This window comes from Leucopleurus acutus, assembly GCF_964270905.1.
Source record: "Leucopleurus acutus genome assembly, chromosome: 9".
In the NCBI taxonomy this organism is placed as follows: Eukaryota; Metazoa; Chordata; class Mammalia; order Artiodactyla; family Delphinidae; genus Leucopleurus; species Leucopleurus acutus.
In genome coordinates, this window is record NC_139144.1 from 24,159,287 (window position 1) to 24,171,541 (window position 12,255).

The 12,255-nt window shown below is 37.4% G+C and overlaps 1 protein-coding gene across 3 annotated transcripts in view; it reads right to left on the minus strand.

Moving 5' to 3' along the window:
• MAGI2 (membrane associated guanylate kinase, WW and PDZ domain containing 2) overlaps nt 1-12,255 on the minus strand; it is a gene marked incomplete at its 3' end in the record, with an annotated part of 1,335,869 nt that overhangs the window by 91,511 nt on the left and 1,232,103 nt on the right. For all 3 annotated transcript variants that reach the window (XM_082846749.1, XM_082846748.1, XM_082846750.1), the window contains 2 exons: nt 11,715-11,910; nt 11,129-11,272 (listed from right to left, as the gene is read on the minus strand). In XM_082846749.1, coding sequence (XP_082702875.1) covers nt 11,129-11,272; nt 11,715-11,910 — 340 coding nt within the window. The remainder of the gene's footprint in view (nt 1-11,128; nt 11,273-11,714; nt 11,911-12,255) is intronic.

Sequence of the window (12,255 nt, forward strand, 5' to 3'; positions counted from 1 at the left end):
CTAGAGCACTTCTGATTGCCTGTGCTGGGTCCCCAGACCCTGCTGGTATAGGAGCTGCTTCCCCCTCTCTGCCCTCAGCCATTCCGCCTTCCCTTTGCTCTAGGATCTGTTTACAACAGATGACAGAAATGGTGTAGCTGTGAACCTCACATTGTCTACAGACTTGTTTGGCCTGTGCAGCTTTTTTAAGTGAAAAAACTTTTTTTTTCAAATCTGGTTAATTCTTTAAAATACAGACTTTTGCTTTCTCTTGAAAATTCAAAGACTTAGAAGAAGGAAGCCAGAGGTACCATGGATCCACAGTTGGCCTGGGTAGTAGAGACTGCTCTTCAGGAGGGTCAAGGACCCTCCGTTCTTTCCTTTTTTTTTTTTAAATTTATTTTTGGCTGTGTTGGGTCTTCGTTGCTGTGCACAAGCTTTCTCTCGTTGCGGTGAGCGGGGGCTGCTCTTTGTTGTGGTGCGCGGGCTCTAGGTGCACGGGCTTCAGTAGTTGTGGCTCACGGGCTCTAGAGCGCAGGTTCAGTAGTTGTGGCGCAAGGGCTTAGTTGCTCCGCGGCATGTGGGATCTTCCCGGACCAGGGCTTGAACCCGCGTCCCCTGCACTGCAGGCGGCTTCTTAACCTCTGCGCCACCAGGGAAGTCCAGGCCCTCCATTCTTCACTTGTATATGTTCCCTGCCTGGTCGCTGCAGGCAGTGAGTTTTGTGACCACCCCTCACCTTTGAGAGATTGTGGGCCAAGCAGAGCTGCTACAGTGCTGATGAGGCAAAGTGCGGTAGAGGGTGAGGAGACCATGATTCTCTCTGCCCAGGGCCCAGGACTGTGTGCATCACACCCAAGGCCCAAGCTGTGGAGGCCTCAGGCGGGGCTGTAGCAAGAACTCATCAGTGGCTTTGTGGGCAGGGGACCCTCACCAGTGGAACTGGAGTTGGAGAGGAAGACAGGCTACAGAGTGACGGCAGCCGGCACATGTAGGTTGCCCTCTGGGGCTCCTACGTGAAGACACTGGGAGAGGGAGACTAACCGCCAGCTCTAAGACTGGATATAGTTTTAGCAAAACCATAAATTGGTCATTAAAGGTAAATGTGACATAAACTTCTGTTTCTAGCAATATGGTGCATTAGATACCCTGAATAACCTTACCACTGCTGAACAGGCAAGAAACTAAAGAAGCCTCTGATGCCAAAAACAAAGTGAATGTGGGACTCCTGGAAGGCAAACAAATGCCAAAGGGAGCTTGACCTTTTCCTGGGAAGCCTGAGTTTCCATTGGGATGGATGGGCATCAAGGATAGAAAATACAGCTTGGGGCTACAAACAAGGAGTCTTATGGGAGATTCCTGCATGAACTGGAAACCCAGACTATTCAAAGTAAGGTAAAAAGAATAAAAAGAGCGAGACAGAATAAAATGATAGAAATAAATAAAAATATTAGTAATCAAAATTAATATAAATTGACTAAAATGATCTAGTTAACATATGCCGTTAAAAAAAAAGCAGAAAAATAGCCACATAGACCAGAGAAACACATAAAATATACGGACACAGAAAGGTTGAAAGGTATCCTTACTAATATCAGACAAACCAGCTTGAAAGTAAAAAGTATTGACAGAGATGTGGTAGGTTGCTGCATAATGATAAAAGATTCAATTCATCTGGAAAATATACCAAATAACATGGCTTTAAAACATACAAAGCAAAGCTTGACAGATCAAAGAAAAATTTACAAGACCTTTAACAAAAAAAAGAAAACCTTTTAAAGCACCTAGATCAATATTTAACAGATCAAATACATAGAAATTAGTAAGAATACAGAATATTTGAATAATACAATAGTCAAGCTTTATCCAATGAACACATCTATAGAACACTGCACTCAGTAATTACAGAATGCACATTCTTTTCAAGCACACATGGATCATATATGAAAAACTGAATACATGTAAGGCCAAAGAGTAAGCCACAATAAATGTGAAAGATTGAAATCATATAGAATATATCCTCTGATGGCAATGGATTACACTAGAAATCAAAGATAGATAACTAACCAGAAAATCCCCATACTTTTAGGAATAAAAACCCAACACACCTTCTAAATAATCCATGCATCAAAGAAGAAATAGTGGAATGAATCATAGTGAAAATTAGAATATACTTAGAACTTAAAATAATGAACATACTACATATCGAAACTACAGCCTTAAATTCATACATTATTAATAGAAATAAAGAAAACTTCAGAAGTACTGAGCTAAGCGTCCAACTTAAAGAGCAAGAAAAATGAGAACAGAGTAAACCCAAAGAAAATGGAGGCAGAGAAATATTAAATATAAAAACAAATGCATGGGCTTCCCTGGTGGCGCAGTGGTTGAGAGTCCGCCTGCCGATGCAGGGGACACGGGTTCGTGTCCCAGTCCGGGAAGATCCCACATGCTGCGGAGCGGCTGGGCTCGTGAGCCATGGCCGCTGAGCCTGCGCGTCTGGAGCCTCTGCTCCGCAACAGGAGAGGCCACAATAGTGAGAGGCCCGTGTACCGTGCAAACAAACAAACAAACAAACAAAAAAAAAACAAATGAATAAGCAAGAGAAAAAAATATGTAAGCTGGTTCTTTAAAAGAATAAAAAATGGACAAATCTCTGGCATGATTAATAAAGAAAAACAGAAAGAATACAAAAATAAACAATAGTCAAATAAATGAGAAGGGAACATAAATACAAATGCTTTAAATATTAAAAAAATATAATAAGATAATATTATAAAAACTTTGAAAACTAAGATGAAATAAATTATCAGAAAAAAAGAAATTTATCAGAAATGACTCAAGAAGAAATAGAAAATCTGAAGAATACCCTAATTATTATAGAAATGTAATGTGGTTTAAAATTTTCACACACAAAAAGTACACCAGACCTGGATGGATTTACAGGTGCGTTCTACCAAACATTCAAGGACAATTCTTAACTTAAACTTGTCCAGATAACAACAGCAAAGACAATAACAAAAGGCATTATTCTTTCTCGCTTTATAAGGCTAGTATAACACTAATGTTGAAATCATTCACCAACACTACAAGAAAAGAAAATTACAGGCTAATCTTACTCACGAACATAGCTGCAAATATCTTAAAGGAAATAACAGAAAACTGTATTGAGCAATGCATAAAAAAGATCATCATGAATACGTATAGCTTAACTGAGGAAATCAAGAATGATTTAACATAATAATCCATTAATATACTAAAAATATTCTTAATCATGTTAATTAGCATATTAAAGGAAAGAGATCATATACTTTCTATGGATGCAGAAATAGTACATAAAATTCAACATGTATTCATAATTAACTCTCTAGCAAACTAGTAATAATCTGATAAAGGTTATTTATATAAACTCATTCAACATTATGTTTAATGGTGAAAGCATTCCCTTTAAGATTAGAAATAAAATAAGATGGCTTGTTTGACTACTTCTATTCAGCATCATACTGAAAACCAAGTAAATGCAGTAAAATAAGAAAAAGAAATAAAAAGACTTAAAAGGAAGACACAGAATTCTCATTATTTGCAGAAAATGTGATTATCTATGTAGAAAATCCAGAGGAAGTTACAGATAACTTATTTGAATTAATAAGAGTTTAGTAATTTTGCATGATATAATTGATCAATATACAGAAATCAATTGTCTTTCTTTTCACTGGTAACACAGTTAATTTCAATATTACATTAAAACACAAAAGTAAAACATGCAAATGCCTAGAATCAATCTAGCAAAATATTTTCAGGTATGTTATGGAAAAAACTATGAAACTTTATTTAAGCAGTTTATGGAAAATCTAAATAAATGGATTATATCATGTTCACAGATAGAAAGACTCAATATTATAAAGATGTAAGTTTTTCCACATTTATTTATGGATTCTAAGCAATTCCAATAAAATTCCTAATAGGACAAGAAACTTCTAAAATTTTATACGGAGGGGCAAAGGCCCAAGAACATTCAAACACTCCTGAAGAATTAAGATGTATGTCTGGGGATGAGGAAACAGGCAGTTTCTCCATCAAAACTCAAGACTTATTAAAAGGCAGATGAGTACAGTATTGATGTAGGTATAGACAAACAGACCAGCAGAACAGTATAAAGAATCTATAAACAGACCATTGCATTTATAGAAATTTTATTTATTATGGAGCTGTCAATGCAGATTGTGGGGGAAATGAGAGGATATCCAATAAATGATGCTGTGACAGGTGGTTATCCATCTGGAAAAACTGAAATTGTATTTCTTCCTTTTATTACACAGAGGAATCAATTCTAGGTAATTAAAGACAGATATGAAAAAGCAAAACTATAAAACTTTTAGAAGAAGATGTAGGAAATCTTTAAGAATATGAGTTGGGAAATGATTTTTCAAAGATGACACAGAAAGCAGAATCTATAAAGGAAAAGGTTGATTAAGTCAATTGCACTAAAATTAAGACCTTCTGTTTATCAAAGGGCATCATACAGAAGGTGAAACTACAAGCCATAAGCTGGGGTAAAGTATTTGCAACATGAAAAACCATCACCAGGAACATACAAACACTTCTAAAATCAATATGAAAAGAAGGAATGATTTAACAGAAGATGGGGAAAAGATATGAAGAGGCATCTTTATTTAAGAGGGAATAAGAAAGTCCAGTAAACCTAAGGAAAGATGATGAATATTATTTGTAATCAAGAAATGCAAATTTAAACCTAAACTATATGTCATTTTCTACCTACCAGAATAAGAATTTAAAAGTCTGAAATACAAATCTTGTGAGGATGTGTCGTAATGGAAACTTTCACATTGCAGGTATGAGTATAAATTTGTACAACCACCTAGGAAAATATGTCTGAGTTACTTAGTTAAGTTAAATATATGCTCTCCTAGGTATATAGTATAGTCTACAGAATTTCCTGCATATGTGCAGCAGGAAATATGTACAAGGATAGTATTAGTTGCAAAAAAACTGGAAACAACCCAATGTCCACTAATAGAGAAAACTTCAACTCTCCATAGACAAGTAACATAGACTGTAGCATATTCATACCATGAAATAATTTACAGCTTCATGCATCAACCTGGATGAGTGTTATGAACATAAAGTATAAAAAGAAAACCACAGAGAAGAACATGTACAGTATGATTCATTCATATAAAGTTCACTAAGTGTACAAAACTAAGTGATACAGTTAAGAGGTACATACATATGTGGCAAGACTAGAAGGAATGACAATATTTAGGGTGCTGGTTACTTCTGGAGGCTGGAGAGTGGGAGGAGAATGGAATCATAGGAGACTGGAGATTTTTTTTTTTTAAACTGGGCTAAGGGTTCACGGGTGCTTGAATCACTGTTAGCATACATACCATTACATATGTTAGAAATATTCTTCTAAATGGTTTTATGTTTAATAAAAACAATATAAAACAGAATACTTTTATTCTGTAGTCACAGGTTAGTCATGTCTGGACCACAGAAGGAGAAGTGACAAATATAAAAGAAGCTGCCATCAGGGAAGTTTCCTTTTCATTTAAAAAAAAAAAAATGGAAAAAAGAAAAAGATGGATAAGCAGATAGTGCCTTTTTCACACATTATTCAGTCTTACAAAATGTTGGTGATTCCAAGGCCCACTGCAGGCTGACTTTTGTGTCATGTAAGTTTCAGGAAGAAGATAAACCATTTCATACCAAAGTTTATGCAATGCTAAGTAGGCACAGACAGCTGTTACAGTTGTTAAGGGGATGAAGTTAAAAAGTTATGTTCTTTCTTTAAAATAAAAAAATATTTTATGGAAATGGGAAAATATTATACTCTTATGGAAACAGGAAAATACCTTTCCAAGAGAAAATCTGATCTCCTTTCAGATGTCTTTTAACTCAACTCTCAATTTTTATTTAAGCACTTTTAGAACTACTATCCCTTCCCTCCAGAAGTCTCCTGATTTCTTAGGAAGCTTCACCAGTAAATTACTTCATATGTTCATTATTCTTTGCCTGTGTTTTCTGTTTATTGTCAGTTTTTAATTAGATTATGTCCCTAAGAGTGTTGTGCCAGAGATTTATTCAGCAGTTATGAAAATTTTATCCCTCTCAACTTTATTAGACTATTTTACAAACTTAAAAAGTCTTCTTTTTAAAACAGATCCATTACTATTTTCTAATACTTTTCCTTGAAAACTGAATGTCATTTGTGTTTCTCTTCTGATATTAGCCTTTTTGAATGACTGAGGAAAAGCTATCAGACAAGATGATTATCTTTCTATTTCCCATTCCCCTTATTTTCTACATTTACAGATTGTGTTTTGTTTTGTCTCTTTAACGTTTATTACATAGTATTAATTGATGTTGAAACACTAGCTACTAATTTAAGTCAAAACTTGCTACTCTCTACTTTTTTTTTATGAAGTGAATATTTCATGTAATTATGTTTCACATTGTTTTTCTTGGTGTTTATTCTAATTGCACTATTCTATTCAAGCTCTATGTCATGACGTGTCATAATATCTAAGTCCCTCTCTCAATATCATAAGTCACTCACAAATTAATACCTCACTTCTTTGTCTTAATAAGAAAAATCAATTCTACCACTGAGGTTCAACAAAGTGAACTGATGTTTCTAAATTTAATCAAGCAAATGCATCATGTTTGCTTATTTTGGAGGTTGAGAGCAGGGCTGAGGGTTTAGAAGGGATCAAAATAGTCATACTTTTAGTAAATCTTTAAATTCATTTATTGTTATGTTTATATGTTTCTGATCAAGGAAGTTCTAGAAACTCTCTTTTAAATAAGCATTGAATTGATCTTCTGAAAAAGATTTTCTTATCCTCTCCCCTGTATCTAGACTTGGCTGTAAATCTGACCCTCAGAAGGAGCCATTATTTTCCCCACTGCTTTCTGATTGTGGTTTGCTGTCGGTACGTTCTCACATTTTGAGGGAACCCATTGACCTCATCAGGATACCTTACCAGGATGCTTGTTTCATCAAGTGGAAAGAAAGTATTTATTTAACAAAAAAATTGAGTAAACATACAATACTTTCCGAGGAGGAGGAAAAAAGTAATTCATGTTCTGTGGGAGTACTTCTTAATCAATTTGAAAGTCAGACAGTCTAACTTGCCAAAGATCTCTGCTAAGATTATTCTCGCTGCTGCAGGTGCCCAGAAATACTAGAGTGAAATCATTCACCTGGGACTCACTTTTGGGATATGCCCACCTGTCCCTCACCAGATCCGTAAAAGACCACCTGAGGTGCGAAGAACTTTGGTATTTCTCTTGAATGCCTAGGATATCAGTTGGATGCCTAAAGACATGCTTTAAAAATACGTATCTGTGCCATCATTTCTTAACATTCCCAGCATGAGAGGGATGTTTTTACACCTCTGTTAGCCTCCTCCTCTGACATCGGATTTACCTGGTTTTCTCTGTAATCTTAGCAAAGTCTTGTACTACTAAACAGGCGCATACCGTCACTGTCCTACAACCAAGACTAACGTAAAAGACCCAGGAAGAGTCTCAGATTCAGAGACTAACATCTGGTGCACTAACTCAATGTTCAAAACTAGTGCTACTTATGGCCCTAATCCATGGGCACAGTAATTCATTAACAGTTACATGAAATGATTTTTCAGAATCACCCAGCTCTTGTGTAGTAATTCTGAGTTGGGCAATTTTACTGTACTGAGTTTAATCTAAGACACCCTGCTATTGCCAGGCACTTCCTGGCTTTTCCCTTCTGTTTCTGATCATGAAAAAAGGAAAAACAAAACAAAACAAAACTATACAGTGTGTTCCAAACTTACTTGATCACAAAGTGTGTGTTTAGTTTGGGCACAGAGGCAATAATGCATTAACACTGAAGGTGAAGGAATCGCAATTAACACGGAGAAATATGCCTGAGTGTTTTAAAGGCTGGGAAGGACCTGGTGGTGCTAGCTTCTCTTCTTCTTGAGCTTATTTTTAATTTAGCCTGTGAATGTCTAGTTCACCTACTTTTCTCAGACGTCTTGGAACTTTATGAACCAAGCCATAATACCCATGGAATGAACAGCTGCCTTGTAAGCATCATCTGCACAGATATTTAAGATCTATACGTATCTGGGCAACAACGGTATCAAGGGGGAATTTTATAATAAGTTTCGAATTATTTTCACTGTTAAATTCCCAAATTGGTAACCTATATGTTATCGAGTTTATGCATTAAAATAATCAAACCATTGAGTCATGCAAATAGTAATCTATCCTGGTCCTTGCTGAAATAATTTAAACTCATCTGTGAATTAAAGGTTATTGCTAATTAGTAAGTACTAATGAAGGTAGAAAAGATTAGCTTTAAATGATTAAATTTGATAATAAACATGAAAACAAGATCTGAATTAGTTATGTGCTATGATCAAGAACAATTGTTGATCTTTAACTCTACAGATACAAAATATTTATCAAATTCAAACAGTAGTTAATACGTTTGTATTATCTAGTAGCACCTCTGAACTTACATGATGAAGTAGTTTCCTTCCCTGACATGGAGTTTGTTACCCTAGACAAGTTCTCCGTTGATGTCGTTAAGAATCCATGAGTAACAAAAACCCAAAACAGGGCTTCCCTGGTGGCGCAGTGGTTAAGAATCCGCCTGCCAATGCAGGGGACAAGGGTTCGAGCCCTGGTCCGGGAAGATCCCACATGCCGCGGAGCAACTAAGCCCGTGCACCACAGCTACTGAGCCTGAGCTCTAGAGTCCGTGCTACGCAACAAGAGAAGCCACCGCAATGAGAAGCCCTCGCACCTCAACAAAGGGTAGCCCCCGCTCGCTGCAACTAGAGGAAGCCCGCATGCAGCAACGAAGACCCAACACAACCAAAAAAGAATAAATAAAATAAATAAACTTAAAAAAAAAACAGAACATCTGAATATTAAGTATAACTCTTAAAAGCAGAAAAAAGTCATCCATTCATCCCTGCCAAGTTCCTAGCCTTATTTTAAAGATCAGAAATAAAATCAAACAGTACAATCTGATCCACAGAATTTCTGTGACTTTCAAGTGACTTGTTTTCTTTGAGAATTAAAAGCTAGAAATATATATAGAAGTCCAAAATAAACACCCATAATATCGAAAACTGGCCATAATAACTCCTTTTGGACAGCCTGTACACAGAAAGAATGCATTGCTTTATAAAAATGACATGGAAAATGGTGAAATATTGCTTATTTCTATAATCTTTGACAAGAAGTGAAAATAGCATTTGCTGAAACCCAGGTAGAGGACTCATTTTTATCACCTGCCAGAAGAAAAAGCATCTTTCCTAAAATTGAGCACCTGCCTACAGAATTCTAAATCTGTGTTTCCATGGATTTAAGGACCTGAGGTAAACCACTGGAACAGGATGGAAAACTCCCTGGACAGGATCTAGGGGGAATGAACGAAGCCTGAGCCACACACATCCTAACTGTGCCGTACCTATGTCATGACAGCTTCCCTTTAGCTCAGTGGTTCCCAAACTTCAGCTTGTACCAGATTCACCTGGAGGTGGATCACAAAAACACAGCCTGGCGGCCTCACTCCTAGAGCTTCTGATTCAGTAGGTCTGCGACGGGGCTGGAGAATCTGCATTTCTAACACATTCCCAGGGGATGCTGATGTCAGGGACCACACTGAGAACTACTGCTTTGGCTTAAATTTTGATTAGCCATTTAGACCATTTGTTATAAAATGTGGCCGTCATTTGTTATAAAATGTGGCCACCGTTTGGAACCCACACCTCTAAAATCCACTTGTGGGGTAAGGGGAGGTCCCCTCTCTCAGGGCTCTGGTCATCTCACTCACGGCTTCTGTGCTGTGTTGTTTTCCAATGCACCGCAAAGATTAATTTTGTTCTATTGAACCACTTGTGAGTTGGCTTTGCAGCATGTTAAGAAAGTGGGAACCGGGAGCTAAGAAACCATGCAGAGACCTATTCTAAAACCCCATGGAGAAGGGGTAAGAGGAGGCTGGTGTTGGATCAAGGCGGGGACTGTCATTCTCCTGAGTCAGCCTTGCCTGGGTTCAAATTCCAACTTGGATACTTCCCAGTTGTCAAGGGATTGTAAAGGCATGGAGAAAAATAGACACATTTACACCTTCTACTTCTGCACCATGGATGATTCACTGACTCGGAAATGAGACTATAGAAATGGCAGACTGGGTGGTAGGAATAACGGTTTCATTCCACTGACAGGAGCAATCGGTTGGTGAAACTCAGCACGAGAATCTGAAGCTCTAGAACCCAAGAAACACAGCTTTTCTGTATTAACTTAAAGAACAAGGAGGGAGGACAAGAATAATTCTAGATTTTATTTATAATAACTAACCTTTTCTATGTGCTTACTAGATGACATTTTATAGAGAGACTGACTAATGTTCTGTATTGTTCTCAAGTTTTGTTTCGCACCTTTAGAGGAAGAATCAGTTATGCGTCAACCAGACGCCTCAAAGTAACTATTACATTAAAAATCCGCCCTCAGCTTAAACTCTAATTGGAACATTTTTGACTGCTACCATTTTTAAGGACAATATGTATCCAAGAAGCCTCATTCCCCTTTCTCCTGCTTCTTTCTGCCCAACGTCAAAGCCAAAGCCAGTCAACTCAAAAGAAGTCCCAAAGAAACACAAAACCGTGTGAAGAAAAAAGCATGAAACTCAAAATAAATTTCAAAAGATTCAATCTCAGATAAAAACTGAATCCTCAAACCACGCAAAAAATTATGGAGCCATGTTTCCATTTCAAGCTATTTCTTAGATTACTTTGTTTTCTTTCATTTGTTCTTTAGAGAAACATACATATATATGTGTATATATATATGTGTATATATATATGTGTGTGTGTATATATATATATATATATATATGTAAAACACCATCTTGAGAGTTTTCAATTAGAAGCCACAAGAAGGAGAATGAGAGATAATTCTTAAACAATGTTTGGGCAAACCTTTAGAAAACTGGATCATGAAATGGAAAGAAGGCAACGTCTGCATCAAGTCAGTTTGCTTAACAGCAGGTCTCACTGCTCCTCCGACACCACAAGGAGCGTTTCTTTCAGAATTAAGCAATTCTATAAAAAGAGAACACTCTTACCCTCATCCTTCCGTTTCTTATTGCTGGCCCATCTTCTGCCAATCTCAACACGTACAAATCCATTTTGTACTCCCTCCCTCCACGAATACTGAATCCAAATCCTTTGGCTCCTTTCTCCATGTCCACAGTGAAATAATCAAAATCCTTTGGGGTTGGGGAGAAAATAGAATAAACAATTGTTTAATACCAGAGAAGCTTCCATGGTCTGTCCCTCTTTTCTCCTTCTCTCTCATAGTTAACGTGTTCCAACTGACACGATATCGTGAGGAGTAATGTGATTTCATCATCTAGCAAAATGTAAGACAAGATTCCAAAGGCCTGAGCAGATCTGAACACAGTTTCCTCAGTCATTAAAAGAATCGCTGGGTAGCTTGTTGACTTTCGTACACATCCTTCAGTACTCGTCTCTTGACTTGGCAAACATGTAACTACTGCATATAGGCCTGAGTGATATTATCTCTCCTTTGAATTTTCTCATTCACTGCTGTTGAGCACCATAAATAAATGCACCAGAGGTGTGTGTGTGTGTGAATGACAGGTTGCTGATTGGAAAAATGAAACAAATGCAACAGGATCTTTGAGGTACCTGGGGCTGCCTGTAGTCTGACAGAGGGAACTGCCTGGTGTCAGGGGAGGGCTGCCTGTAGTCCAAGGGCGGGGCTTGCAGATAGTCCCCTCCTGGGGGCTGCCGGTAGTCCAGTGGGGGCTGCCTGTAGTCCGTGAACGGAGGCTGTCGGATATCTGGTTTCACATCTTGCCTTGCTTTTACTTCTGACCTGTAACTAAATGAATGGAAATGGTACTTGCTTTGGTATCTGAGCATTCTAAGGAGATTCGAATGACTTTAGGACCTCCAGGCATGTGGAGGCCACACCTCTTGGTGGTCCTTTTCATTTTCAGGATTAATGAGAAGATTCAATAAATGATAAGTATTATTTTAAAATCTTTGACAAATGCCATATGGTATACTTTTCATTTGGCTCCTTAAGAAATCAAGGTAAAAGTGATGGTCACTTAGAACTTTGTGGAAAAGGACTTAGGGATAACCTTCTTTGACTTTGCTATTTAAAAACTGTGGAACTGCAGCAAATCTAGGGACTCACACACTTCACTGTACATCCCCAAAC